The sequence below is a fragment of the Physeter macrocephalus genome, chromosome 8, assembly GCF_002837175.3.
Source record: "Physeter macrocephalus isolate SW-GA chromosome 8, ASM283717v5, whole genome shotgun sequence".
Taxonomy (NCBI): Eukaryota; Metazoa; Chordata; class Mammalia; order Artiodactyla; family Physeteridae; genus Physeter; species Physeter macrocephalus.
The window spans coordinates 9995471-10021262 of NC_041221.1; the positions used below are offsets into that span (position 1 = coordinate 9995471).

At 38.3% G+C, this 25792-nt stretch overlaps 1 protein-coding gene across 1 annotated transcript in view; it reads left to right on the forward strand.

The window, feature by feature from the left end:
• Positions 1-393: 393 nt before the first annotated feature.
• The window catches only part of SH3BGR (SH3 domain binding glutamate rich protein), a 41403-nt gene continuing 16004 nt past the window's right edge, over positions 394-25792 (forward strand). Inside the window, exons 1-4 of the mRNA XM_028493158.1 lie at positions 394-399; positions 595-675; positions 19126-19200; positions 19724-19816. Coding sequence (XP_028348959.1) covers positions 394-399; positions 595-675; positions 19126-19200; positions 19724-19816 — 255 coding nt within the window. The remainder of the gene's footprint in view (positions 400-594; positions 676-19125; positions 19201-19723; positions 19817-25792) is intronic.

Sequence of the window (25792 nt, forward strand, 5' to 3'; positions counted from 1 at the left end):
ATAAACATATATCCCCATATCTCCTCCCTCTTGCGTCTCCCTCCCTCCCACCCTCCCTATCCCACCCCTCTAGGTGGTCACAAAGCACGGAGCTGATCTACCTGTGCCATGCGGCTGCTTCCCACTAGCTATCTATTCTACGTTTGGTAGTGTATATATGTCCATGCCACTCTCTCACTTCGTCCCAGCTTACCCTTCCCCCTCCCCGTGTCCTCAAGTCCATTCTCAACGTCTGCATCTTTATTCCTGTCCTGCCCCTAGGGTCTTCCTCAGTATGTATGTTTGTGTGTTGTCAGCAGTTCCTGAGCAGGAACAATTTGTGTGTGTGTGTGTGTGTGTGTTTGTGTGTGTGTGTGTGTGTGTGTGTGTTCTCACTGTACTGTAATAGGCACAATGAAGGTGTGTAAAAACAAATGTAAACTTCATGGTTCAATTTCCAAAATTTGGGCTTGATCATTTTGGCAAAGCAAATGGGGATAACATTTTGTGTTAGCTCCTCACTTAATGACTAATAAATAAAAAATATTAACTTAGGTCAATATACTGGCTCACAAGTGTGCACTGGGTTTAATCATTCTTTTTCTTTCCTTCAAGGATTTTGACTCTTTCTTCTCTGCAAAAGAAGAGAATATTATTTATTCCTTCCTTGGCTTGGCTCCCCCTCCAGGCTCAAAGGTAAGCTTGAACACCCCCTTGGGGTCCAATGTAGGTCATAAAAAGTGAGAATAAAACCAGCACCAACACTGTTTAATAAGTGATGATCTTTAAATTAACATGATTTTAATACACTTCTTATTCTGATGAGGTCTTATGCATTAGAGATAATGCATGGTTTCTACTAAAGCGTGTTTCAAAACTATGCTTTTATTATTTTTGCTCTGTTTACACCTTGTTATAGTAAGCTTTACAATACCTAAGAAATATCATTGCATTCAATAATCTTAAGTGCGTTAATTAATAAATATGTAAAAGTATAAATTCTCAGGTTGTGTCTGTGAAATTATTTTGTTATGAATTTCTCATGACAGCTTATGTTAGTTAATTTTATAATGATATATACTCCTATATTAATTATTTCTATTGAAAATGAATTGAATTTTGCTTTTTTTGTCTGATGAGGAGGGAAAAAGTAAGATCCAGACTCAAGAACAAGATAAATTTCATCAGGTTTCTTTTCCCCTCTGGTGTTGTTTCATCTTTGATTATGTATATCAATTAAATAAAGAATTATGCTAATAAAGCAAATGCCATGAATTTGAATGTCTGGTGGAGATCACCTGGTTTTATTCCTTACCTTCACTGCATTCTTCACCTCTACCAAGCATCTCATACATGACTCTCCACAGATATAAGACAAGCACACATTTGTCTAATTCATTTATTTCTTAACTCATCTGTTTGTGCCCAGCTTCGTTTCAAAAGAGATTTGTGATGGCTGAGTCCCAATTAATTCTCACCATAGGAGACACAGCTAAAAATCCTACCTTATAGAGATGGGTGTGTCTCAGAGGCATGTGGATATGCTGTCTTCCATGTGTCCTTATTCTTCAGGTAATGACACCTGAGGTCTCTTAGTGCTTAGGTTAACACATGCAGGTGTAACACGAGTTCCTTCTCCAAATGGTAACATGTAGATTTTACAGTTGGTTAATGTTCTATAAGGGGATAATGGTTCTATACAGGGAAATAAAGGTATTTCCCTTTTAATGAAATACCTTTTGGGCTTTGGTCAACTGAAATGCAACATATCTCATACACGTTATTAACCATTTAAAAAAGTGCTAAAAGCTATTACATGCAATTTGATCTTTTTTTTTTGGTATAGGAGTTTGTTAACTGGGTCATGTTAGTTTAGCTATTATGTTTAAGAGATGGTACCTTAGTGTTAAGGTATGTTTCTTGGTGGGGACACTCAGGTCACTTGGGTCTTGAAGAAGGAAAGGAAAGGTGGAGGGAAGAGTGTTTCAGGCAAAGGTAAGAGAAAATGCAAAGGCCCTGAGGCAGGAAAGGGCTTGGAGATTCCTAAGACCTGCCATGACTGCCCTGAGTCCTGAGTTGCCGGAGTGCAGAGGGAAGGGGCACCATGGGAGGTGGGAACAGCAGTGCTCTGGAGTCTATCTTAGGGGCTGTTAAGACATTGTAAGGGTTTTAAGCAGAGGAGTAATTTTATTTCCTTGTCTAGAACTCTTTTTGGCTACAATGGGATGAATGGATTGAAGTGGTACAAATTACTATAGTAAAACAGATGAGATGTCATGGTGGCGTGGACTAGGGTGGTGGGGATAGAACAGTACAGAAGTGGATGATTTTAGTATCTGTTTTGGAGGAAGAATTGGTAAGAATTGCTGATGGATTGAATCAGCAATGAGAGGGTTTAACCTCCTTGATTTTAGGACCATCAGATTCTATTTTACAATTTGGTTTCTGGTTCTGTTGTGCTCTGAAGAGGGACTGTACTGTGATGAGTTTTTATCTTAAGTACATCTTTGTACCCCAATGCGTACCTTCATTTCTCATGAAAATACTGTTTTTTGAATATTAAAATTTAATTTATTTTTATTTTTTAAAAATTTTATTATTTATTTATTTATTTTTTTGCGGTACGCGGGCCTCTCACTGCTGTGGCCTCTCCCGTTACGGAGCACAGGCTCCGGACGCGCAGGCGCAGCGGCCATGGCTCACGGGCCCAGCCGCTCCGCGGCACGTGGGATCTTCCCGGACCGGGGCGCGAACCCGCGTCCCCTGCATCGGCAGGCGGACTCCCAACCACTGCGCCACCGCGGAAGCCCCTAAAATTTAATTTTTATCCAATTAATATGTGTATAATTTTGAAAAGCTCAAGTAGTGCTACAAGGGTTATTACAGAAAATGGTAGGTCCTGCCTTCATCCCTCGTGGATGACTTCTCTTTGGCGGTGTGCTAAGGTGCAGAGTTCCAGGCCAGACATAAACTTCTGCTCAGGGCTGGAAAGCTGCGGGTCCATATTCTTAGTAGTTTCCAGGGCTGTTGTTGAGAAACCTGGTGCCAGTCTGTCTACTGACCCTGTATTTGTGTCTGTTTTTGTTTTTCTCATTCCTGGGAGACTTTAGGTTCCTCTCTTTTGCTTTGAAGTTGTATGATGAGGTGCTTGGAATGGTCTTTTCTTCCTTGTTTGTGCTGGGCACTTGCTGGGCCTTCTTTAAATCTGGAAAGTCATGTCCTTCAGTTCTGGAAGATGTTGGAGGTACTATTTCTGTGGTCATTCTTTTCCCATTAGTTTCCATTGTCTTTTCTTTGCTCTTTTTGAAATTCCTCTTATTTGACTGCTGGGCCTCCTGGACTAATCATACAATATTTTGTTCTTTGCTTCTGGTTCTTTCACTTAGCATAATGCTGTCAAGGTTCATCTATGTAGTAGTATGTGTCAGTACTTCTTTTCTTTTTAATGGCAGAATGATATTCCATTGTATGAATAGACGATATTTTATTTATTGATTCATCAGTTGATGGACATTTGGGTTGTTTCCACTTTGGGACTATTATGAATAATGCTGTTATGACCATTTGTATCTTTTGTTTAATTTTATCTTAAATATTAGTATTGTGTTATAGGCTGCTCTGCAAAAGAATCACTTGGACAGTTTTTAAAAAATTAAGATGCTTGAGTTCTGCTTCAGACCTACTGACCCTGAATTATAAGGGGAGAGGGTCAGGGATCTTCATTTTTAAAAAGTTCTTTGGTTGATTCTGATGCACACTCCTGTTTAACAACCACTAAGTTAAGGACTCATTTAGCAAATATTCATAGATATGCCTTGCCAAAGTGAAGGTGATATCGTATTTGCTTTAGTTAAAGAACTCACACATTACAGAGAAACAATGAGCTCACTTTGTTTCTCTCTTCATCCTTGTTTCCCTCGCTCCTTAGGGGCCACTAACATCATGGGTATTTTAAGACTATATATAAAACTATGTATGCATCTCCACAAGCAGTACATGTGTTGTTTTGTATTTTTCATGCTTAATTGGTATCATATTTTTTTGGAATTTTCTGCAAATTGCTTTTTTCATTACGTTTTGAGACACAGCCACCCTGATATATGTAATTCTATCTCACCCCTGCTCTGCGTCATCTTGTCCCATTAAAAAAATTACCTAATCTCAGATTTTAGATCTCACCCTGGTTTGTGCTTAGGTTTTGTCCTATTGCGTGAAATTCTTTTCGACTAAGTAGAAGAAAGGGATGGCCATGGAATTACAGAGCTCAGCCTAGAGGGACTTAACATCCAGTTCAGAGCCTTCTCTTCACAAAGGAGGAACTCGAAGCCCAAGAAGTTTAGGTGATTTGCACAAAGATACTCCACTAATTAGCAGCACAGTCCACGCTAGAACCTTTGGTGCTGTCAGCATTGCTCGGGTTTATAGGTGTTGGTGTTTACTTGGGGCAAAGTCCTTCAAGTATCCTTTGGGAAGACAGACACTTGATGATTTATGGAAGCGATATTATTTGTCACAGTATCATTTTGTAGCAAACAACATCATGGAGAAGTGTCAGCAAGGAAATCAATCTTGTTCGAGCTAAAAATAGATACTCTTGACTATTATGGAGAAAATGTATGCTTATAAAATGATATTAAGCCTTATAAGCGGCATTATTGCTTGTAGAACAGTTTTCTTATCTTAGGCAGGCTGTACCAGGCCAAGTACCAGGCCAGTTTTCCCAAGAGAGCTTCGTAAGTAAGCATTGCCTCCGTAAAATCAACCTCAGTTCTTCACAAGCATCTGGTCATATCTGATTCATTGAGCATCATTTTTTTATTTTATTTTTCTTTCTATGTTGATTTACGGTGTGGTGCCAATCTCTGCTGTATAGCAAAGTGACTCAGTTATACACATAGAGACATTCTTTTTTTATATTCTTTTCCATTACGGTTTATCCCCAGATATTGGATATAGTTCCCTGTGCTATCCATTCTAAATGTAATAGTTTGCATCTGCTAATCCCAAACTCCCAGCGAAAGAAAAGACAAAAGAGCAAAGAACATAAAATTGTGAAAGGATAGACTCTTCATTAAATGTTATTAGGACAATTGGACAGTAAGATGTAAAAAAGTTGAAATCAGACCACCATCTCACACCATACACCAAAATTAACTTAAAATGGATTAGAGACTTGAATGTAAGACCTGAAACCATGAAACTTCTAGAAGAAAACCTAGGCAGTACACTGTTTGACATTGGTCTAGCAGTATTTTTTTGGATCTTTCTCCTCAGGCAAGGGAAACAAAAGCAAAACTAAACAAACTGAATGACATCAAACTAAAAAGCTTTTGCACAGCAAAGGAAGAGATCAACAAAACAAAAAGTCTACTTCTTCTCCCACCTACTGAACGGGGGAAGATATTTGCAAGCAATATATCTGACAAGGGACTAACATCCAAAATGTACAAAGAACTCATATAATTTGACATCAGAAAAACAAACAACCCGATTAAAAATGGGCAGAGGACCTGTAGACATTTTTCCAAAGGAGACATACAGATGGCCAACAGTTACATGAAAAGATGCTCAGCATCACTAATCATCAGGGAAATGTGAATCAGAACTACAAAGAGATATCACTTCACACCTGTCAGTAGGGCTGTCAACAAAAAGACAACAAGTAAAAAGTGTTGAGGAGGATTTGGAGAAAAGGGAATACTATACACTGTTGGTGGGAATGCAAGTTGGTGCAGCCACTATGGAAGACAGTATGGAGATTCCTCAAAAAGGAATTCAAATTCTAAAAGATACATGCACCCTGATGTTTATTGTGGCATTATTTACAATAGCCGAGATATGGAAACAACCTAAGTGCCCATCAATAGATGAATGGATAAAGAAGATGTGATACACACACACACACACACACACACACACACACACACACACACGCACTCACACATTGGAATACTATTCAGCCATAAAAAGACGAAGTCTTGCCATTTGTGACAACGTGGATGGACCTTGAAGGTATTATGAGAAGTGAAATAAATTAGATGGAAAGAGACAAATACTGTATGATTTCACTCAATATGTGCAACATAAAAAACTAATGAACAAACAAACCAACAAACAAAATAAATGAACCAACAGAACCAAACACGTAGATACAGAGAACAGAGTAGTGGTCACCAGAGGGGATGGGTGAGGGAGAGGGCAATACTGGTAAAGGTGGTCAACTGTATAGTGATGGATGGAAACTAAATTTTTGGTGGTGAGCACGTTGTAGGATATACAGAAGTGGAAATGTAATGTAGACACGAAACTTATACAATGTTATAAATCAATGTTACCTCAAAAATTTTTTTTAAACGCACTTAGTGATAGGTTAAAAAATTAGGTTGTTTCTGTGGCATGCAAAATGAAGTAATAAAGTCACTCCAAAAAAGTTTTAGGCAAAATATAAATTTAATCACTAAGTCTATTTTCAAAGACAACAGCAATCCTTCTATCTTATTTTTAAAAATGGATGAAGAGAGGAAAAATCTTGATACAACAAAATTATCCAGAGAACTGTACTGTGACTATACCAAGCATATGTACCATGCAATATGCTATGAATAACAAGCATATTCATACCATATATGGTAGGAATATATCAAGAATATCAAGTAATGAGATTTAGTCGATCTGGAGTAGATCCTGAACAACTATATATTAGTAAAACTACATGAGTATATGATGGGAATCTCTAATTGAAAATTACTGCCCTAGAGCATGCTAGATTGAAATTAAAGAAGTAAAGGTATGACCAAGTTAACATTTAAAGCAAATAACTAAAGTTAGGATTGATAACCTATACCATCATTGTCAAATATCATGCAAAGAACCACTAGGATCAACGTCTTCTATATGTTATTTTAGTCAGGGGAGTATTATTAACACACCAGTGGAAAATATCCAGTTTTATATATGTATATATGTAAATAGATTTTCCCGTAACTGGTATAGGTACGTACAGTCATCACAGTGACAAAGCATCACATTTACAGAATGCTGTCAGGGTGTGACTATTCAGTGTCAGAATCTGAACATCCCAGTGGGGACTCTCGTCACAGCAGCCACCACAGGACGTTCTGACATTTCCCACAGTGACACTGACATTGCTCAAGAGGGTTCCAATCGTCTGATGGGGTCATGGTCGCATCCTCTAGCAGAAGATGGATTCTCTCTTAGGACGCATCCAAGTCTGGTGAAGAAGGTGCAGATAATGTCTGGATAATGTAATTTGGGGCCCAAAATGACGTGTGATTAAAAGTTTTGATCCTCATTTTCTGGTGTGACTAGTGAGCTTCCGTTGAAAGCAATTTTGAGTCACGGCAAAAATATTTCAATAAGTGCAGGGTTTCCCAGTAACCTGAAGGAGGAAGACCAGACTGAGCAGATGATCCAGGTGCCTTCAAAGGAAGGAGCGTGAAAGGAAGAAAGAGAGGAGACAGAGACATTTGATGAGGACTGTAAAAGACATGAATTTGGAGCAGAAACAGACATTCTGAAATTTCCTAGTTTTAAACTGCAAGATGAGCGGCGGAGAGAGTGGATGCCATTGAGACCCACGTGTGGTTCAAGATCAACAGGAGGAGATACCTCCAACACAAAATAAAATGCAAAGACATAGAAATCATTTGGGAAAGCCAGAGCCTGGAAGTCAGCCACAGGAGACCTAGGACACGAACAAGAGTAGTTCCAGAAAGAGCGAAGATGATCATACTCGTGAAGTTAAGTAAGACAGAGAAAGACAAATGTCACATGCTATTGCTTATATGTGGAATCTAAAAAAATGATACAGTTGAACTTATTTACAAAATAGAAAGAGACTCACAGACGTAGAGAATGAACTTACGTTTACTGGGGAGAATGGTCGGGGGGAGGGATAGATTGGGAGTTTGGGATTGACATGTACACACTACTATATTTAAAATGGATAACCGTCCATCAACAGAGGATTGGATAAAGAAGATATGGTACATATATACAGTGGAATATTACTCAGCCATAAAAAGGAATGAAATTGTGCCATTTGCAGAGACGTGGATGGACTTAGAGACTGTCATACAGAGAGAAGTAAGTCAGAAAGAGAAAAACAAATATCGTGTATTAACGCATATATGTGGAATTTAGAAAAATGGTACAGATGAACCTATTTGCAAAGCAGAAATAGAGACACAGATGTAGAGAACTAACGTATGGATACCAAGTGGGGGGTGGGATGGATTGGGAGATTGGGATTGACGTATGTACACTCCTATGTATGAAGTAGATGGCTGGTGAGGGCCTACTGAATAGCACAGGGGAAAAAAAAGAAGGTACAATCTGTTTGCCGGAAATATATTAAAAGGTAATATATGCATTAAAATGCGTTCCCGTATACATTAGGTGCAGACAAATACTGTTTGATTCCACTGATACGAGGTACCTAGAATACTCAAATTCATAGTCAGAAAGTACATCGGTAGATGCCAGGGGCCGGGGGTGGGGAGGGTGGGGAGAGGGGATGGGAGTTAGTGTTTAATGGGGACAGAGTTTCAGTTTAGGAAGGTGAAAAATTTGGGAGATGGTTGATGGTGAGAGTTGCACAACAATGTGAAGGTACTTAGTGCCACTGAACTGTACAGTTAAATATGGTTAAAATAGTATGTTTTAGATTATGTGAGTTTTAGCACAGTAAAAAAAAATTCAAAAAAAAATACAATGGATAACCAACAAGGACCTACTGCAAAAATAAATAAATAAAAAGGGTGAGGAGAAAAAAGTAGAGTGAAGAGCAGAAGAGAACTCATGACTAAGAGAGAGCAGAGGGCCCTGCACTTGACGGTGACGCTGCAGCCTCCTCTCCAGCCCCTCGTCTCCTGACTGGGCAGGAACACCAGAGGGTGCTGTCTGAGGACCAGAAACTAGGCAAGAGTCCCTGCAAGATGGAAAGCAGAAGGGCTGGTTTGAAGGAGGAACCGAGCCCTGGTGTTGGCCAAGGTGGACGCAGCTCTCAGGGCCCTGCAGGCCCAGATGGGGCATTCGCACTGCAGGAGGGGCCCTGGGCAGCGATTTGGAGCAGCCTGGCAGCTGAACCCCTCTCACCCCACCTCCATTCTGCCTTTAGTCCCGGCGGTGGCCCACAGAGGGGTCTTCCCTGGGAGAAGTGGTGAGTGTGAGCTGGGTTGGGGGCGGGGCAGGCCCCCGAGAAACCTGGAGCAGGCAGACCCTGGCAATCGGCCTCACCCCTAGGTGCACAGCAGAAGCACCAGGGCGGCTGTTAGTACCAGGAGATGCCAGGGCCGTAGCCAAGATGGGCTGAATGGAAATCTCTGGGCTGGGAGGCCCCAGGGGACTTTTAATGTGCTCCTAAAGCTGAGAACCCCTTCTGTAAAGGAAAACCTTGTCAAAATAGTGACGTCAAGAATTTTAAATAACCTCAGAAAAAGCCAGGAGTTGTGGAAGGCCATATGGGAACAATGACCTGTGTGAGAATATCCATTCTGGTTTGGGGATATGGAGAAAAGGAGGGAAAGAAATACCGATGTTCTGAAGGTCTGGGCTCAGTGGGGGGCAGGGGAGGTAAATCATTTTGTTGGGGATCGTTCAAATTATGTAACTGTGATTTATTAAGAGAGAACTGTGAGTTTTATGAACAGAAAGGTAAGCAATAGTGAAATAGAAAAGCATTTCAGAACATCTAGATTAGCAGGACGGGGGCAGAGCTGAAAAACAGAATGGAGAGAAACTGAAGTCAGCAAAATGAGGGAAGGAAAGACATGAGAGAAGACAGACGAGCTCTAATGAATTAATATGGTAGAAAGAATCAAACCAACTCTATCAGTTGTTCTAAAAAGTTTGGAGAGGCTGAAATTTCCTAGCCTGGATTCTTGAATAGTTGTTGTACAGTTGATGAGAAACGGGTGTTAGATTTCCAGTTATGTGAATTGTCTGTTCTTCCCTTTAATCTGGCTAATTTATGCTTCATACGTTTTAAAAGCACAATCATATTTATGATTATGACTTTCTAATGAATTGACCCTTTTATTATTATGAAATATCTTTTTAAAATCCCTGGTAATACTCTTTGTCCTTTTATCTGTATATTATGATTTTTAAAAAAAGGCTGTTTTAAAAAGATATTCCAGGGCTTCCCTGGTGGCACAGTGGTTGAGAGTCCGCCTGCCGATGCAGGGGACGCGGGTTCGTGCCCTGGTCCGGGAGGATCCCACATGCCGCGGAGCGGCTGGGCCCGTGAGCCATGGCCGCTGAGCCTGCGCGTCCGGAGCCTGTGCTCCGCAACGGGAGAGGCCACAACAGTGAGAGGCCCGCGTACAGCAAAAAAAATAAATAAATAAAAAAATTTAAAAAAATAAAAAGGTGTTCCAGACTTCTTATGCTTACTGTTTGCATGGTATATCTTTTTCCATCCATTTACTTTCAACTTACCCATGTAGACAACATAGAATTGGATCTTGTGCATTTTTTATTCATTCTGACAATCTCTGTTGTCAACTGGACCATTTAGTTTATTAATATTTAAGTAATCATTGAATTAATTGTGTTTAGATTTATCATTTTGTTACTTGTTTTTTATTTGTCCCCTCTCCTTTTATTCCTCTATTCTATGTGCTTTTGCTTTGTTTTGGGTTATTTGGATGTACTTTAGAATTCCCTTTTAATTTATTTTTTGGCTTTTTAACGATACTTCTTCCATTTTTTTTGTAGTGCAAAACTATTTTTGGTTGCTCTAGTGATTGTAGTGTACATTCTTAATATTTCACAGTCTATAGTTAATCTTGTAACACTTTATAATATGAACAAACATTGCAATCATATATATCCATTTACCATCCCCCATCCTTTGTGCTATATGTATCATGTATATTACATTTTTATATATCATCACCTCAACTATACAGTATTATAATTTTTGCATTGAACAATCCTATGTATTTTTTTTTTAAAGAGTAAATATAACCTTTTACATTTACTCAGACAATTTTTTGACACTTTAAATGTGTTGTTTCCTTCTGTCTTCTGGTCTTCATTGTTTCTAATGAGACATGAAAATTATTTGAATCCTTGTTCCCTGTATGTAATATGTCATTTTTCTGTGGTAGCTTTCAAGATTTTCTCCTTATCTTTGGTTTTCAGCTGTTTGATTATGATGTACCTGGGCATAGTTTTCTTTCTGTTTATCCTTATTGGAATTTGCTGAGATTCTGGAATCTGTAAATCTATATGTCTTTTACCACATTTAGGAAGTTTTCAGCCATTATATTTTCAGATATTATTTCTGCCCCATTTTTTCTCATCTCCTCTTCTGACACTCTAATTACATATGATAAGTCTTTTGTCATTATCCCATATTTCCCTGAAGCTTTTTTTATTTTTAAAAAATCTTGCTTCTCTGTGGTCTTCAAATTGGATAATTTCTGTTGGCCTATCTTTAAGTTCACTTATTTTTTCCTCTGTCATCTTCATTCTGCATCCAGTCTAGTGAGTTTTAAATTTCAGATATTGTAATTTTTCTGTTATAGAATGTCCCACTTGTTTGATTTTTATAGTTTTTATTTCTCTGCTGAGATTTCTAATTGTTTCATCATCATATGCATATTTTCCTTTACATCTTTGAGCACAGTTATAATAGCTGCTTTAAAATTTTGTCTGCTAATTCCAACATCTGGGTTCTTTCTGGATTGGTCTCTATTGTTTTTTCTTTTGAGGATGGGTCACATTTTCCTTGTTCTTTATACTTCAAGTGTTTTGGATACTTGGAGATTGTGAAGGTTGTGTTGTGCAGACTGTATTTTGTTACATTCCTCTGAAAAATGTTGATATTTTGTTTGTCTGTTTCAGTAGGCATTTACTTTGTCGTACTCAAACTGCAAACTCTATGTTTCTAGTAGCAGCTTATATCTGAGTTGAGCTCTTTTTTCTTTAGCTGAAACCAGTCCCATGCACACATTGTTCTGCGCTCAGCTGGAGATTTTGGCAGAGTTTAATTGGGGGCTCCCTCCATCTGCCTCTCTCCTGTCCAGGATTCTGTCCTCATTTTCTAGGGGCTGTGGGTGCCCCAAATTCTGGGTTTTTTTATTTTTCAGGCGAAAAATCTGTGGGTTTACTGTTGTGGTTTTATGTCTCTCACAAGATTTGCTTATTCTCAGGCTTAAGCCCTGAGAACAGCAACTCACCCAGTGCCATTCTCACTTTTTTTAAAACCATTTTTAAAAAACTTTACTGTTCAGTAGTGTTAAGTATATTTACATTGTTGTGCAAAAGATCTCCAGAACTTTTTCATTTTGTAAAACTGAAACTCTATACTCACACAACTCCTCATTTTTCCCTATCCCCAGTCCCTGGTAACCACTATTTTACTTTCTGTTTCTATGAATTTTTCTATTGTAGATTCCTCATATAAGTGAAATGAAACAGTACTATATTTTTGTGACTGGCTTATTTCACTTAGCATAATGTACTCACGGTTCATCTATGTTGTAGCATGTGTCAGGATTTCCTTTCCTTCTTTTTTAAGGCTGAATAGTATTCCATTGTATGTATGCTCATCCATTCATCCACTGATGATATTTGAATTGTTTCCACCTCTTGGCTCTTGTGAATAATGCAGCTGTGAACCTGAGTGTGCAAATCATTCTCATCTTTTAAGTCAACTTCCTCTTGAATCTTCTTACTTTGGTTCATTCTCCTCTTGTTTTTCCTTTACTTCTGTTTTAAAGGAAATTTATTTTTAAAAATTCACCCAGAGTTTATAGTCATTATTTGTTAGAGAGTTTATAGGATATTACTTGCCTACACTGGAATTGGAGTTGTCAGTGATATTAGATTTTAACATAGATTGAGACATATGTTATTTATAACAATAAAACAATAATTCAAAGAAAAATGGAAATGAAGGGCATAAACAAACAAAAAGAAAGCTGGAGTGACATTAATAATATTAGATATACAGGAATTCAAGAACAAAAGCATTAACCAGGTAAAAGAGGTATTATGAGAAATGGTAAAAATCTGTAAAGAAAATATAGTAGTCATGGATCTTTATGGATCATACTACGTGGCAGTCAAATACATAAATCAGAAACTCCTAGACATACAATGAAAACTTGTTAAAAACATACCTTTCAATAAATATATTGTACTTATTACATATCAGGCACAATTTTAAGCAAACAAACAAATGTAATCAGCCAAGTTAATTTTTAAAAGTTTAAAAATTAAAAATTTTTCTTCTGGCTTTATTGAGATATAACTGCAGCGCTGTATATATACAGCACTGCAGTTTAAGGTATACAGCATAATGATTTGACTTACATATATCATGAAATGAAGTTTAGTGACTATCCATCATCCTGTACAGATACAAAATGAAAGAATTAGAAAAAAATTTTTTTTCCTTGTGTGAGAACTCTTAGGATTTGCTCTCTTGACAGCTTTCGTATATAACACACAGCAGTGGTAATTATATTTACCATGTTGTACAGTACATCCCTGGTATTTATTTATCTTGTAACTGGAAATTTGTACCTTTTGTCTACCTCATCCAATTCCCCTCTCCCCACCTGCTGCCTCTGGTAACCACAGACTTTTTTCTATGAGTTTGTTTGTTTTTGAAGTATAATTGACCAACAACACTGTTAGTTCCCAGTATACAACGTAATGATTTAATATTTCTGTACATTTCAAAATGGCCACCATAAGTCTAGTTACCATCTGTCACCATACAAAGATATTACAGAATTATTGACTGTATTCCCCATATTGTACATTTCATAACAGTGACATTTATTTGGTAACTGAAAGTTTGTATCTCTTAATCTCCCTCACCTATTTCTTTCCTCCCTCCATCTCCTTCCACTCTGGCAACCACTCTGTATTTATGACTCTGTTTCTGTTTGGTTATGTTTGTTCATTTGCTTTGTTGTTTAGATTCCACATTTAAGTGAAATCATACAGTATTTGTCTTTCTCTTTCTGACTTATTTCACTTAGCGTAATACCCTCTAGGTCCATCCATGTTGTTGCAAATTCCATTCTTTTATAAGGCTGTGTAATATTCCATATATATATATATATATATATATATATACACATATATGCCACATCTTCTTTATCCGCTCATCTATTTATGGGCACTGAGGTGGCTACCATACCTTGACTATTGTAAATAATGTTGCAATGAACATTGGGGCATATATTTTTTTCAGATTAGTGTTTTCATTTTCTTCAGATAAATACCCAAGAGTGCAGTTGATGGATTGTGTGGCAGTTCTACCTTTAATTTTTTGAGGAATCTCCATACTGTCTCCTCTAGTAGCTGCACCAATCTACATTTTTATCAACAGTGCATGAGGATTCTCTTTTCTCCACATCCTCACCAACGCTTGTTATTTGTTGTCTTTTTGATAATAGCCATTCTGATAGGTGGGAGGTGATATCTCTTTGTGGTTTTGATTTTCATTTCTGTGATGATTAGTGATGTTGAACATCTTTTTTTGTGCCTGTTGCCCATCTGTATGTCTTTGGAAAAATGTCTATTCAGGTCCTCTGCCCGTTTAACATTTTTTTATGTTGAGTTATATGAGTTTTATTTTTTTAAACTTTAAAAAAAATAAATTTATTTTATTTTATTTATTTTATTTTTGGCTGTGTTGGGTCTTTGTTGCTGCACGTGAGCTTTACCCTGGTTGTGGCTAGCGGGGGCTACTCTTTGTTGTGGTGTGTGGGCTTCTCATTGTGGTGGCTTCTCTTGTTGTGGAGCACAGGCTTTAGGTGTGTGGGCTTCAGTAGTTGTGGCATATGGGCTCAGTAGTTGTGGCACACGGGCTTTGTTCCTCTGCGGCATGTGGGATCTTCCCGGACCAGGGCTCGAACCCATGTCCCCTGCATTGGCAGGCGGATTCTTAACCACTGAGCCACCAGGGAAGCCCATGAGTTTTTTTAATTTTTATTTTTTGGCCATGCCATGTGGGTTGTGGGATCTTATCAATAGTTCCCCGACCAGGGATCGAACCCATGCCCCCTGCAGTGAAAGAGTGGAGTCCTAACCACTGAATTCCCTATATGAGTTCTTTGTATATTTTGGATATTAATCCCTTATCAGATGCAGTATTTGCAATATCTTCTTTAATTCGGTAGGCAGCCTTTTTGTTTTGTTGATAGTTTCCTTTGCTGTGCAAAAGTCTTTTAGTTTGACATAGTCCAGTTTATTTATTTTTACTTTTGTTTCCCTTGTCTGAGGAGACAGATCCAAAAAAATATTGCTAAGACTAATGTCAGAGAGCATACTGCTTATGTTTTCTTCTAGAAGTTTTATGGTTTCAGGTCTTACATTTAAGTCTTTAATCTATTTTGAGTTTATTTTTGTATATGGTATGAGAAAGTAGTCTAGTTTCATTCTTTTCCATGTAGCTGTCCAGTTTTCCCAACACCATTTATTGAAGACACTGTTTTTTCCTTATTGTGTATTCTTGCCTCCTTTGTCATAGATTAAGTGACCCTAAATGTGTGGGTTTATTTTCAGGGTTCCTATTCTGTTCTCTTGATCTGTATGTCTGTTTTTGTGCCAGTACCCTACAGTTTTGATTTTGTAGCATTGTAGTATAGATTGAAACTAGGGAGCATAATACTTCCAGTTTTGTCTTTCTTTCTTAAGATTATTTTGGCTACTTGGGGTCTTTTGTGACAGCAAACAATTTAATAGATATATGTATACACACACAAGAATAAGAATATATGAGATACATATTAATAGAATGTATTCTTCTCTTACACTTATTAAACAATTTCCAAATCTATTATGTTCTTGGTCACAAAGGAAACTTTCATAAATTTCAAAAAGGGATGCTTTTACAGGATACATTTTTATCCCAAGTATAGAGTTACAATCTGGAAGAGAAATATCATAAAAACTTAAGAAACAAATATATGCCATTTCAAATAACTCCATATCCAAGGGAAAACAAAACTGATATTACAAGTCATCAAATAATAAGCAAAAGATATTATTTCATACACAAACCCCAATATACAGCCAAATCTCTATACAGAGGAAAATGGTTAACTTTAAATATTCTTATAATTAAAGCAGAAAGGTAAAAACTTAGTAAAATAAATATTCAACTTATAAAATTAGGAAAATAGAAAAAAAAGAGTAGGCAGTGAATCAATAAAAAGAAAAACCAAGATTAATTTAATACAAAAGAGAAAGTGTGTGTCTGTGTGCCTCTGTGTGCATATATGAATACAATTTATATATAATTTGAATATATATAATTTGAATACATTTATATGTAATTTGACTATATATAATTTGAACAGACAAATGAAATAGATGAAATTCCTGACCAGTTGATATATTACTTAGAAAACTTTCAGTTATACCTAGATCAATTTCTGTTATGAATTCAGATGGGAAGTCTAAATAATATATTAGCAAACTGTATCCAGCAATGAATTAAAGGTAATACACCAAATTAGAGCAGAATTTTTTCTATCAAAGTAGTTCATTACATGAACTTATTGATGGAGAAAAACTGTAAGATTGTGTCCATAAATACCAAGAAGATATTTGATATAATTCATCAGACGTTCCTAGTTAAAAAAAACATGGATTAAAATATAAGTAGAAGGAAACTGAGTAAATATGATAAAAACCAATTATCAAGAGAAAACTGTATCCTAATGAACCATGAAATACTGAAGCATTTCTATTAAAATCAGAAGAAAGATAGGCATGCCTGTCATCACCATATTATTAAACATTGTTTTAGAAGTTGTAGTTATTACAAAAAAATAAGAAAATGAAATATCTCATATATATGTAGCATATATGAAATATAAAAATTATCTTTATTTGTGTATGATGTAATTGTATGCCTAGAAATCTCAACAAACTCCAATAAAATCCATTAGAATTAGTATTACAGTTTATTAAGTTTCTGGATTAAAAAATGCAAAAATTAGTAGCTTTTATTTATATCAACTATAATGGATAGGAAGTTAAAATGTAAAAAACATATCTCACTCACAAAGGTGATAAAAATCTCTAAAATGTTTAGGAATAAATTTATCTGAAAGACACCAACAAATACTAAAGTAATGGAGAGACCTATGATGCCCTGAGTAGGACGACCTAACCATAAGAAGTGATAATTCCTAAACTAATAAATACATTTAGTGCTATTTCAATGAAAAGCCTATTTAATATTTTTGACACTAGGAAAAATGATCTGAAAATGAATTGGAATAATACATGTCTGAGAAGAGCCAAGAAAATTTTGAAAAAGGAGACTTTGTGTAGCAAAGTCTTGCCTTTCTGAATATTGAAATTTATGTTAAAAACTACAGTGATAAAAGCTGTATATTGGCATGGGAACTGATAAATACATCCATGGATATGTTTATATATTTATATATAGACTAGTGTGTTAACAGATACAAATGTATACATAGAACTTTATAAATGACAAAAATAACATCTCAATTCAAGGGAAAAATAATGGTACGGGCATAATTTGTCATCTATCTGGAAGAAAACAGAGCCCTACTTTATATCATATACAAAATTAGATTCCAGGTGGATTAAGTCTCTAGATGTTAATAATTAATACAAAATAATAGAAATACATTTCAGAGAATAAAACTTAGATAAATTTGTGTATATAAAGGGCGACAAAACAAAACAAAACAAAACAACAAAATTTGTAAAAAGTTACAGACTGGAAAAAAAAGTCTTGTAATCTGACAAATGGCTAGTATTTCTATTGTATAAAGAACCTCTAAAAATTGATAATAAAACACAAACAACTTGTAAAAATGGGCAAAACATATGAAGGCATTTATCTGAATAGCAAATATAAGTGGCTAAAACTCATGAAAAATATGCCTTTCCTTTCCAGTAATGAGGAAAATGTAAATTAAAACAAAAATGAAATTCCATTTTCTCCCAACAGGTTGGCACAGATTAAAAAGAGCAATCATCTTCATTGCTCATGGAGATAAAGGAAAAGGGGCCAGGCACATATTACGATGGGAATGTAAATTGCTACAATTTCTTTTTTTAGAAAGAAATCTAACCCTCCCCACCATTTTATTCATTTTAATATAGCGTTGTTTGTACAGGCACAAACGTGTGAACTTTCTGAAAAACCATCAACTGGGAAATATTTGAGTAAGTTGTTATATATTTAATATTAAGCAGATGTTAATAACAATGAGTTACAACCATATGAATTAATCTGGACAAATGTACATGATGTACTAAGCTAAAAAATCAAATTGTGCATAATATGTTCCCATATCTGTTTAAAAAAACCACAAAAATGAAACAAAAATAGCCTCTATGTATGTATAAAGGTAGAGTTAGGTACATATAAAATTTTTAATATTGAGTATCATAGAAGCTTGGAACTGGAAATCGTGTATATGGCTTAATTTTTTCCCACGAGCTTGAAGTGCCTTTGTAATAAAAATCACCGAATCCTACCCCCACCCCATTTTTACTAAGATATAATTGAAATATAACATTGTATGAGTTAAGGGGTACAACATAATGATTTTTTTTAACATCTTTATTGGAGTATAATTGCTTTACAATGGTGTGTTAGTTTCTGCTTTACAACAAAGTGAATCAGTTATACATATACATATGTTCCCGTATCTCTTCCCTCTTGCGTCTCCCTCCCTCCCACCCTCCCTATCCCACCCCTCTAGGTGGTCACAACATAATGATTTAATATATGTAGGTGGTGTGAAGTGATCACCACAATAAGTTAACATCCATCACCTCACATAGTTACAATTTTTTTCCTTCTGATGAGAAAAATAACCTAATATTTTAAGAGACTGGGAACCACTGGTTAAGTCAAGAGAACATAAAGTAGAAGGTGTATCCTAGCCCTGCCCCTAACTTACAATGTGACATTTTTTGCCTTTATTTTCTTGCCTCTAAGTTTGAGTGGTGGTGACTGCCCTATGGAATTAGGTTACGGTGTCATAGTGAAGATAAAATGAAGAATGAAGACAAACATAATTTGGATAGTTAAATAGTATTGAAATGCAAGCTATTTACCCTCAAGAAAATTCTCAGACATTCTCACTTTCTATGATGCAGGTGACAAAATCGCCCGAGGAAGCATCTTCCCTTCCCAATGGTGATGTGGCAGGAGAAGCACAGAGCAACACAGAGGTAAGAGCTGGTATCTTGAACCATCTCCTGGAGACCCGTTTACTCAGAAAGTCTACTAGGTTCTAATCTTTTCATATCTGTTTGTCTATCAGTCTACCTCATCTATCTATCTATCTATCTATCTAGCTATCTATCTAGCTATCTATCTTTCTATCTTTTTTAATCTCTAAAATTATAAAGCTTCTTTCCACACAAGCAATAGAAAATAAATATTCCTTAAATATGGAATCCTTTGGAGTTCTCTTCACAAGCCTTAAATGGGTGAATTAACTCCTATTAGGGTCTTTATTACTCTACCATGCACATGAGTCGGGTCTGTGGACTTACACCAACAGATCCAATCAGCAATGTCGAGGGTTGGTGATCCCATACTCTAGGGGTTAAGTGACTAATACACAGACGTCCACGTTTGTTTTGTTTATGTATTGTGTATCTAAATAAGGAAACCACAGCACGTGTGGTCTGGTGTTGCCTTAGAAGCTTATCCAAGGTTAGTGATACCATGAGTTTCCTTTATGACCAGGGAACAGAGAAGGCTGAAGAAAGTGGACAACACGAGGCACAAAAAGAGGGCAATGAAGATGCGGGTGACCTCACCGGATCCCCGGAGAAGAATGTGAGTGTTTGCTTTTTTCACTGTAGTTTCACTGGACTCAGTTCTGTTCAATAAGCATTTATTTAGCTCTGCCGGGTGCCAGGAATCTTTCTGAGCACACGAGAGTGGGCGTGAAAGTAAGGAACTGAGGGTTTAGCCAGGAGGCAGTAGGTAATTTTCACTTAATGTGTTAACTGCTGTGTTCAAGGTGGGTAGAAGGCTGAAAGGAAGGACCCTGAACCCAGGCCTGGAGTGACAAGTCTACGCAAGGCTTTAATGATTTGTCATTGTGTTGTTATGGTTAGGTTGGGTTCATGTTCTTTCTAAAGCAAGGGACCTTATGCCTTGGTCATGCGAAGTGATGGACTCCTACCACACTTGTCAACTTAAAAAAAATGTACAACGTGAACGTTGTGAGTTAAGTTTTATTTGGGGCAAAATGAGGACTGTAGCCCGGGAGACAGCATCTCAAGAGAGCTCTGAGAAACTGCTCCGAAGAGGTAGGGGGAAACGTCAAGTACATGTGATTCTGATAAAGGGGAGTCCATGCAGTCTGGAGCATATTTTTTGCAGAAGGTCCTGCTAGTCTCGTGAAGGTTAGTGCTAGTCACAAGGAGCAGATGTCAGCATGAAGGATTTTAGTGCTTTTCTAGATATGACGAGATGCCAGAATTGGGCTCATAAAATCTTCTCCTGAAAGCATCTAACTATCTGAAGACCTGTTCTGCGAGTTTTTCCCAGAGCACAGAGTGCCTCATTCCTGATCTCCACCCTGAGCTCCTTTCAAGGGGTGTTGAAGGTCAGCAACTGCAACAGCTCATGATTTAATCCTTGTAGAGGCAGATGGCAAGTGCCAGTTTGTAGTTGGCATACTCCACCAAGAGGATTTGTGGGAAGCCAATGGGAGCTGCGGATAATAGGGTCTCTGGGGGAGGGAAACTGACGCCAATTCAAAGCCAATCAGGGGACTCTCAGGGCCCCGCTGACGCAAGGCCTGGGAGCTAATTCTAAAGCTAATTCTAACGCGTTCCAATGCAGGGGCCGCAGGGTAAAGGGCCGAGGGGAGACTGTGATTCTGGAAGCACCAAGCTAAGACAATGGTGGATCAGATGGGCTACTTATTCAAGGAATTCTGAAAATGTGGTTGGGAAGCCAGGCAAAGGGGAAACCCTGGAGCCACCGAGGGAGCCCGAATGGGCTGAGCCTCCTCTTGGGAGAATTTCAGTGGGCTTCGGCCTTGGGCCAATTGTAGCAAAGACTATTTACCAAACCCCGATGGTTTGCATTTGTACCTATTTATTGATTCCAGGAGAGATGTGGACAGCTTTTAAGATCACTGGATTCTTGTTCCCAGCAGATGGAATGAGACTAGGAAAGGGGCCAAGACTGACACCCACGTTGTGGAAAATGGGGGTGGCGCCAGTGTGTCTTTGTCATAAGGAATTTAAATTTGGGAGGAGCCAAGGCAGTAAATTCCCTTCTGTTTGAATACTGCTGTTTCAAAATGCTGATGGTTTAAGACCCTTTGACGTCTCTGTTTTGAAGAAAGAGGAAATCTTCAGTCTTGATCTAGAAGTTAGGTGGGGTTTCATGGCGGCCTGTATAATTCAGAAATCATCAATTTAAGGTGAACTAGAGGGACAATTCAATTATCCTGTGATTTCTAAAAATCTTTAAAAACATTTTATAATTTGAACTTTCCATGAATTGCCTAATGCACTGGTACAGCATTATTGATTTACATGTTGAAATTCAGTTTGCTCCTTTTAAGACAGAGAGACAAAGGTAAAAATATGACACCCCAATCCCTTTCTCCCATGAGACCAAGAGGAAGACAGCATTTTTAAAATCAGACCCTGACTTCTACAGCAAGGGCGGGGTTGGCTTCAGCTTCTCAGCCGCTGGGCTGGTTAGTTCAATGAAGTGATAAACCATCCAGCTTGGGGATTCTCTTTGCTAATATTTTAAAAAATTGTGAGCCCTTTACAAAGTAACTTGTAGTCTTGTGAGTCCTAATAGGAATTAAAAACATCACTGTGTTATTTTTGCTTGGGCTGCGATGAAGAAATGACTACATAGAAGACATTTTTATTTTAGATGAATATAGTATTAACATTAATGATCAACTCTTTAATAATATTTATTCTACATAAAGAGAGATTTTGACTTTTTCCCATTTGACAAGTGGTACATGCTCTTTGACTTGCTGTAATTCAGTTAAATAAGGAAAAAACTATGATTGGTCAGTGAACATTAAAAATGACATAACATGATTAGTTTTGGGACTGAATATATTGGAAACTCGACTGACATTTAAGAAAGAGACAAAGACTATCTGATATTTGGGATGCTTGCATTTTGTGCTTCAAGAACCTTCTGTCTGTTCTTCTGGTTTTTGGGTTGTTTTTCAAGGTTAAGATGGGAAGGCCGTCTTGGCTATTTGACACCCCATCTTTCCCGGCTGGGCGCCCAGGCTTACGTGGGCTTATTTGTGATGATCAGAAGACCCAATTAGATCATGTGTTTTACCTCTTTAACATGATTTTTAATTTTATTTTATTTTTAAAATTTTATTGAAGTATAGTTGATTTACAGTGTTGTGTTTAATTTCTGCTGTATAGCACAGTGATTCAGTTATACATATTATATATATATATCCTTTTTCATATTCTTTTCCATTATGGTTTATCACAGGATATTGAACATAGTTTCCTGTGCTCTACAGTAGGACCTTCTTGTTCATCCATTCTCTATATAACAGTTGGCATCTGCTAACTCCACATTCCCAATCCTTCCCTCCTCCACCACCCCTTCCCTTTGGCAACCACAAGTCTGTTCTCTATACTTGTGAGTCTGTTTTTGATTGTAGATACGTTCGTTTGTGTTGTATTTTAAATTCCATGAATAAGTGATATCATATGGTATTTGTCTTTCTCTTTCTGACTTACTTCCCTTAGTATGATCGTCCCTAGGTCCATCCATGTTGCTGCAAATGGCATTATTTCGTTCTTCTTTATGGCCGAGTAATATTCCATTGTATATATGTACCACATCGTCTTTATCCATTCATCTGTCGATGGACATTTAGGTTGTTTCCATGTGTTGGCTGTTGTACTAGGTTGGCCAAAAGTTTCGTTTGGGTTTTTCCCTAAGATGTTATGGGAAAAAGCTGAACGAACTTTCTGGCCAACCCAATAAATTGTTAATGCGAATTTTTAAAGTACCAGTCACATCCAGTAGATTCTTCTCAGATAAATCCAAGGCTTTTAGATAAAATCTCTGGCTCTGTTGAAACCATTTTGGGGAAATCTCATGGATTTGTACCTTTTGCTCCTCCAGCCCATTGTATCTAAACAGCAGCTTCCTGTGCTTCCTTCTCTAACCAACATTCCGTGAGGGATATAAATAACATAATCTTTGCGGGTCCAGATTTGGTTCATAACACTTCTGGCCGTGGACCGTCAGCTTCACTAATTTCTCTAGACACCAAAATATCTGCTTTATGCTGGCAGGAGATTCAATCTGGGTGAAGCGTTTCGGAGACTCACTCCTTCTTGGGGACTTAGAGTCATCATGGGGTCTTCAGTGGTGACTGGAGGGGAGAGGGCCCTGGTCCTTTGTGGTGGTGACTTTGTGACATGGGTTTCCTGCTGCCTATTGGCAGCTGTTGACGCTGGTCCCTCAGCTTGGTTCAGGCCCTCTGCCCTGGCTGGACATGGCCATGCCTCTCACAGTGACCAGTTGTATGCTTCCTCGTACATCGTGCCCAGGTGCTACCCAGATGCCCCAGTGGTCCCTGGTTCAGCGTCTACATCAGGCAGGGCCTGGGTAGCACCACCTGGAACACCCACCTCCTGCCTCCTTCTCTCTCCAATCTGGCTGCTTCATCTCCTCAGCTCCAAGCCCTAAGCTCCAAGCTCGTTTTTCCAGGGATTATCTAGCTTCCTCGCCTCTTTCAGCCCAGGATTTTGATAAGCAAGGACTTCTTCCCTAGAGGCGGAGAACCAGAACAGGTATGTGACCGTCTTCTTGGAATGTGGGGAATGACAGTAACTCTATTCCCTTCCTCTAATTTTGGGTAGTAGGGAGAACAAAATGAGAATTCTTATTCTGGTATATACAGCCATACTATTCATGACAAGGAATACAAATGTATTTTAACCTCTTATTCTGAGATGATTACAGACTCACAGGGACATAGTACAGAGTCCTGTGTGCCCTTTGCCTGGCTTCCGCTAATGATGACATCTCAGATGGCTGCAGTAGGAGATGGAAACCAGGAGTATGACATTGGTGCATCTCTGTTAAGTAGACTTGCAGACTTCTTTCAGGGTTGGCCATTTTTTTCAAACCTTTCATTTGTATGTTAAAAGTCGTTCCTCTGTGTGTTAAGAACCATTTTCAAGTGTGCAGTGGTAACAGCTCCCTCCAGCGGCTGGCGGTGTTAAAACAAGTGACAGACCAGCTAAGTGAGTGTGTGAGTTGTGTTCATCTGATCTCAACTATTGCACATGTTTACTCAGTACACACTTGCAAATGTTCAAAGGATGCCATTTTAATGGGGAAAATATTTACCGAAGAATGTCATCACATTGATGTGAAAAAAAGAGATGAGGGCAGAAACTGTTATCTCCTTTAGCGAGATGGACTTCCCCGGACCACCAACCCAAGCCTCTGGGGTTCTTACACACGAGATGCCGAGGTGTATATTTCCTACTTGCTGACACGTTGGGGCAGCGTTTGGGAGGCAAGATGGTGCACGCTGAAAAGGTCATTCATTCCCGCCTAAGAAGATGTCACCTGTAGCTTCAGTCCCCCTGTAGAGAGGGGACTTCATGGTCCCCTTCCCTGATGACCCAGGGAGGAATGAGGGGATAAGGAGGAGAGGGGAGGCTTGTGAACAGCACCAGAGGAGTAAAGGAGGAAAGCAGGTCACCTCAGCTTCTGGGCACACTGAGAAGGGGACTGCAGACTGGGCGTGTCATGAGAACATTATGAAACCCTGGAAATGGAGAAGAAGCAGCTTGTTCATCTTGGTGTTTGGTTTCCATCGAGGTCAAAGTATTTTACATGGTATTCTTTGCTAACTCAATGGTCCTCTCCAAAATCTTCTAAGACCTTGGCTTGACTGACTACGTGATTATGGTCTATAAATCTTCCCCACTTTGCTTCCTCCAAAATCTGTCTTGAGGATAGTTGCTCAACCAAGGGGTGGGCATTAGTTTAGGTCCTCCACAAGCTCGTGAGTCTAAGGCTGCGTCCCTGTACTGTCTGCAGATGGAGAGAACCCTGCTCTTGCCCCTGACCTTCAGCCGCTCTGAGGCTGGCTGCCCTCCTCAGGTCCCTCTGGACTGGCCCCCGCCCTCCTTCCACACTAGCCACTTGTCCTAACCAGCCACTGCCTGACACTCACCGTGGCTGACACCTGTCCTTAGTCCTGGCCGCGTGCCACATCAGCAGCCTGCCTCCCTGGCCAAGTTCCCAACAGAAATAGCTGTTGGTGAGGTTCTAAGACTTTGAAGGCTTCCTCTGATTAGCTTTCTTAGAAGAACAACAAAGGTAAAATGATTTTAAGTTGTAGCTTCGTCAAGTGAATGATTCATACCCTAGCCTAAGATCCTGCAAAAATCTCAACTTAATTGACCATGTGATTATAATTATCTTAAAAATAAGCTTTTGCCAATACAATTATTTGCCAACCATAAAAATCAATTCAAGCATTGCATATAGATGACTTTTAAGGATCTACCTAATTCTGACACTTTATAATTCTGTGAGCTAAGGATGGATGTTTAAGTTTTTATTTAATTAATATATCCCACCTCCTCCTAAGAAAGATTTGAGGCATGAATGGCATACATAAATACCTTCATTCAACATTTTATTGACAGACTGAATGCTGCCATATGCCGGGCAGTCCAGGGACTGAAAATGAGCTTCTATTCTGGTGGAGCTGGTGATGGTCATAGCCGAGGTTCTTCAAAGCTTACCTGACCT